Below are 3,681 nucleotides of genomic sequence, written 5' to 3'. Positions count from 1 at the left end.
GGCCCGCAGTGTCTGGCCGGTTCAGGAGAGTGTTGTTCGCCATGTCCGGCCGCGGCAAGGGCGGGAAGGGCCTGGGCAAGGGCGGCGCCAAGCGCCACCGCAAGGTGCTGCGCGACAACATCCAGGGCATCACCAAGCCCGCCATCCGGCGGCTGGCCCGGCGCGGCGGCGTCAAGCGCATCTCCGGCCTCATCTACGAGGAGACCCGCGGGGTGCTCAAGGTGTTCCTGGAGAACGTGATCCGGGACGCCGTCACCTACACGGAGCACGCCAAGCGCAAGACGGTCACGGCCATGGACGTGGTCTACGCGCTCAAGCGCCAGGGCCGCACCCTCTACGGCTTCGGCGGCTGAGCGTTCCCGTCTCCCCACCGGAGCACCGCGATTCTCAACCAAAGGCCCTTTTCAGGGCCACCTATCTAGTCGCCAAAGGGTTGCTCACTTTTTTTTTTGCATGTTTCATTTTATTCGGGCGTTGGTGTTGGTAGTGTTCCTAATTTGTAAGTCACATTATTTTTTGTTGATTTTTTTGTATGTTGTCCTAGTCAACTGTCCCCACATCTTCAAATTTGATGCTTTATGCTCATCAGTTTGGTGAGAGGTGGTATGGGGGAGATCGCATGTTTGCTTCTCAACTGCGTTCCATCCAGTACTTTTAAAGATTCAGAGAAATTTTAATGTATTTGGGACAAATGTCATTATAAGGGTTTATATTTTAACAAGTGTCTGGGCTTATCGTCTCAATCTTAGACTTAATAGGTCACTTCCTTTCAGTTACAGGGAGGGCCCTATTGTCTGCATGCAGCACATCCTTACTGATCTGTCCTTTCAAACCCAGGCCTTCAGGATTCAAATCCCTCCTTTAGGCATCAGCAGTGAGAAATTAAGGTAGCAGTCCTCAAGTGCGTTAGCCCTTTCTTGTCCTTCGGTACTGTAAACATGGCAGAGACCGCCTGCTTAGTACTTTGTGGTGTCATCCTAATGTGTTTGGTTTTGTGAAGCATCTTAGGGGTTCATTGTGGGGTAGACTGGCCTTTTTCCATAAAAAATTTGTTCACTTGAACATAATAAAGGCGTAGCTGGGCAGATGGCTTTCTACCCTTAGGCAACATGTCCTGGCTTTATCTGGCAGCAGAGGTAAGAATGAGCCTAAGATCTCCAAGAAAAGTCAGAAGTCACTCCCAGGTCTGGGCTTTAAAACCTTCTTCACTTTTCCCACCAATTAAGAAGGTGATCTTGTTTGATCTAGCAGACATCAGGTCCTAGGGGACAGCAAAACGATGACTTGAAGGAAAAAGAGTCCTGGATTGATCAGGAGGAGGAGAGTTGCCCCCTCAGAGCTGGATTAATCACAGTGGATCTGTTCTGTGTGACAGGAATAACTGTCTTAAAGCTTGAAAGTCCAAACTGACTCAATCTCACATGATTTGGAGGTAAATAAAAACAGTGAGAGGTTTATTTTCAGCCTGATTCAGGAAGAAGTCCATGAATTTTTCTACAGGCCCATCGAAACTGTCTTCCATCACCAGTCTTGGTAAATATACTAACAAGTTCTAGGTATGTAATAGTCTATGTCATTGAGCAAATCATAGATTAAGTTTACAAGTTCCCAATATCCCCTTAGAGATAAAAAAAGAAACTGGAAACCTTGTACAGAAGGATGCTTAGTCTTTGTGTTTGTGTTGTCTTTGTTCAGGTCACTTGGCCTCTCTGTGTCTCTGTTTTCTCGTCTGTAAAATGGGGATAACAGTAGTAGCTACCTTATGGGTTTGGGGTGAATAAAATCAAAGCATTTTGTCCAGTGCGTGGCACATGGTAAACTCTCTATGTTTTCTCTTTTATTATTATTACTGTTACTATTATTGTTATTCTTCATGAAATTAGAGAGGCCCAGAAAAAAAAGAAGGGGACTTTTAACCCATGAAGACATACTCTTAAAGTCTTGAACTGTCATTTTCTATCTTTGTCGTCTGTGACAAATCACTAACCACTCTTCCCTCATAGGTAATGTGAGGATAATTTAATATTTTTTTGTGTCACTGAGTGAGACAATGGAGGATAAGTAATGTGACCATAGCATGAGTTTACATATATCCCTGAGAAGTTGCAAGTGAATTAATGAACGTTTTGTGGATCTATTCATAAAAACTCAATTCCAGATTATTTAAACAAAATAAACTCTCTTGAAGGAGATGTTCTCCTACCACCCTTACAAAATTGCCGAGAAGGCAGGACTTTCTGTTTTGTTGCTTTTCCTAGTTTCTAGGAAAGCAAATCTAATTGATCCAGCTGGGGAGACGCCACCATCAATCATACATGATGACCCAAGAGAAGGGGAACAACGTAGTGGGGACACTTCGAGCTCAGGTAAGAGGGAATACTCCTGAAGCTGTCCCCCAAATCTGGGTTATTCTTTATTACTTATAATCAGAGTTTCCAGAGAGATCCATTTACCATATGCAAAGGTCACTGTCTGTTCTCATCTCATTAGCCATCACAGCAGGCTGTCTGCGACCTCCTTCCTGAAACACTATTTTCTTGACTTCTGTGACTCTACTCCCCTGGTTTTCTTCCTCACTATTTGGCTGCCTTCTTTCTCTCTCTAAAGTTTGGAGCGCTTCCTTATTCTTTCTGCATGGGTAAATGCCTGTTTCAATGTGTGCCAACAATAAAATTTCTATTTTCAAACTCTCCAAAATTTCTATGTTCAGTCCCCAAGTTGTTCTGATTTCCAGACTCACATGTACAACAACGCACTTGACCCTCCGATGGAATGCTTAAGGGGATTTAAACATTGTCATGTCCCAGATTCTGAATCCTCATCCTGTCCTATAATTCTGCATCATTCATCCAAGAATTTCAGCAGCGCTTGTAAGGTGTGGGTAGGCATACAACCTGGAGACACATTGTCTGGCTTTAGCCTCAGCTCCACACCTTGCTCATCCCTAGTCAACTAGAAGACAGAATAGTTGTGTCTAGATACTGTGGATGTTGAGAGGACGAAGTGAGCTAGCCTTTGGAAAGAGCTTGGCACAATCTCTTAAACACATGTAAAGTGCTCAGTAAATGTCAGCTACATGTTTCTTCACCCATGAAACCCGGTTCATAAAGAAATTCTTTGGACTTTCTCCTCCCAGAGGACTTACAATAATTTCACCAGGGTTATTGCAATAATCTTTCCATTCTTTCTTCTGCTTGTTTTTACCTTTAATCCCACAAATACCATTTTCCACACAGCAGCCTGAGTGCTTTCAAATTCTAAGAGTTTCTCAGGACACAATAAAAATCTAGATGCCTTCTTTGGCCCATAAGGTCCAACATGTTCAGGCATCCATTTAACCCCCAGCCCTGTCTCTTACTTAACACCTTACCTTTGCTTACAAGGCTTCCAGCTCACAGCACTTCCAACCTTGAGCACAAACTCCTCCCTGCCCTAGAGCTTTGTTGTACCATCAGTCCCTTGGCCTGGAATTTGTATCCCCAAATGAGGGTCGTTGGTTCCCTCATCAGGAGCACCACCTAGTCAGCATCGGGGCACCTGTTTTAGTTCAAATAATTTCATAGTGAGAACTCCTATTTGAAATGATGGAGTTGAGCAATCAGTGTGTCTATGATCTCTCCTCTCCCACTAGGATCTCAGCCCCTGAGAGCAGTCTCTTGTCTGTCATGCTTACTGCTCTAG

General features: G+C 44.4%; 1 protein-coding gene across 1 annotated transcript; it reads left to right on the top strand.

Moving 5' to 3' along the window:
• Positions 1-9: 9 nt before the first annotated feature.
• Positions 10-422, top strand: LOC116629626 (histone H4). The gene has a single exon (XM_032399873.1). The coding sequence runs from the start codon at positions 42-44 to the stop codon at positions 351-353; it is 312 nt and encodes a 103-aa protein (XP_032255764.1). The 5' UTR covers positions 10-41; the 3' UTR covers positions 354-422.
• The last annotated feature ends 3,259 nt before the right edge of the window (positions 423-3,681 follow it).

This window comes from Phoca vitulina, unplaced genomic scaffold, assembly GCF_004348235.1.
Source record: "Phoca vitulina isolate PV1807 unplaced genomic scaffold, GSC_HSeal_1.0 scaffold1828, whole genome shotgun sequence".
In the NCBI taxonomy this organism is placed as follows: domain Eukaryota; kingdom Metazoa; phylum Chordata; class Mammalia; order Carnivora; family Phocidae; genus Phoca; species Phoca vitulina.
Note: the sequence above shows the minus strand (reverse complement) of the source record. Positions and strands in the feature narration are given on the sequence as shown.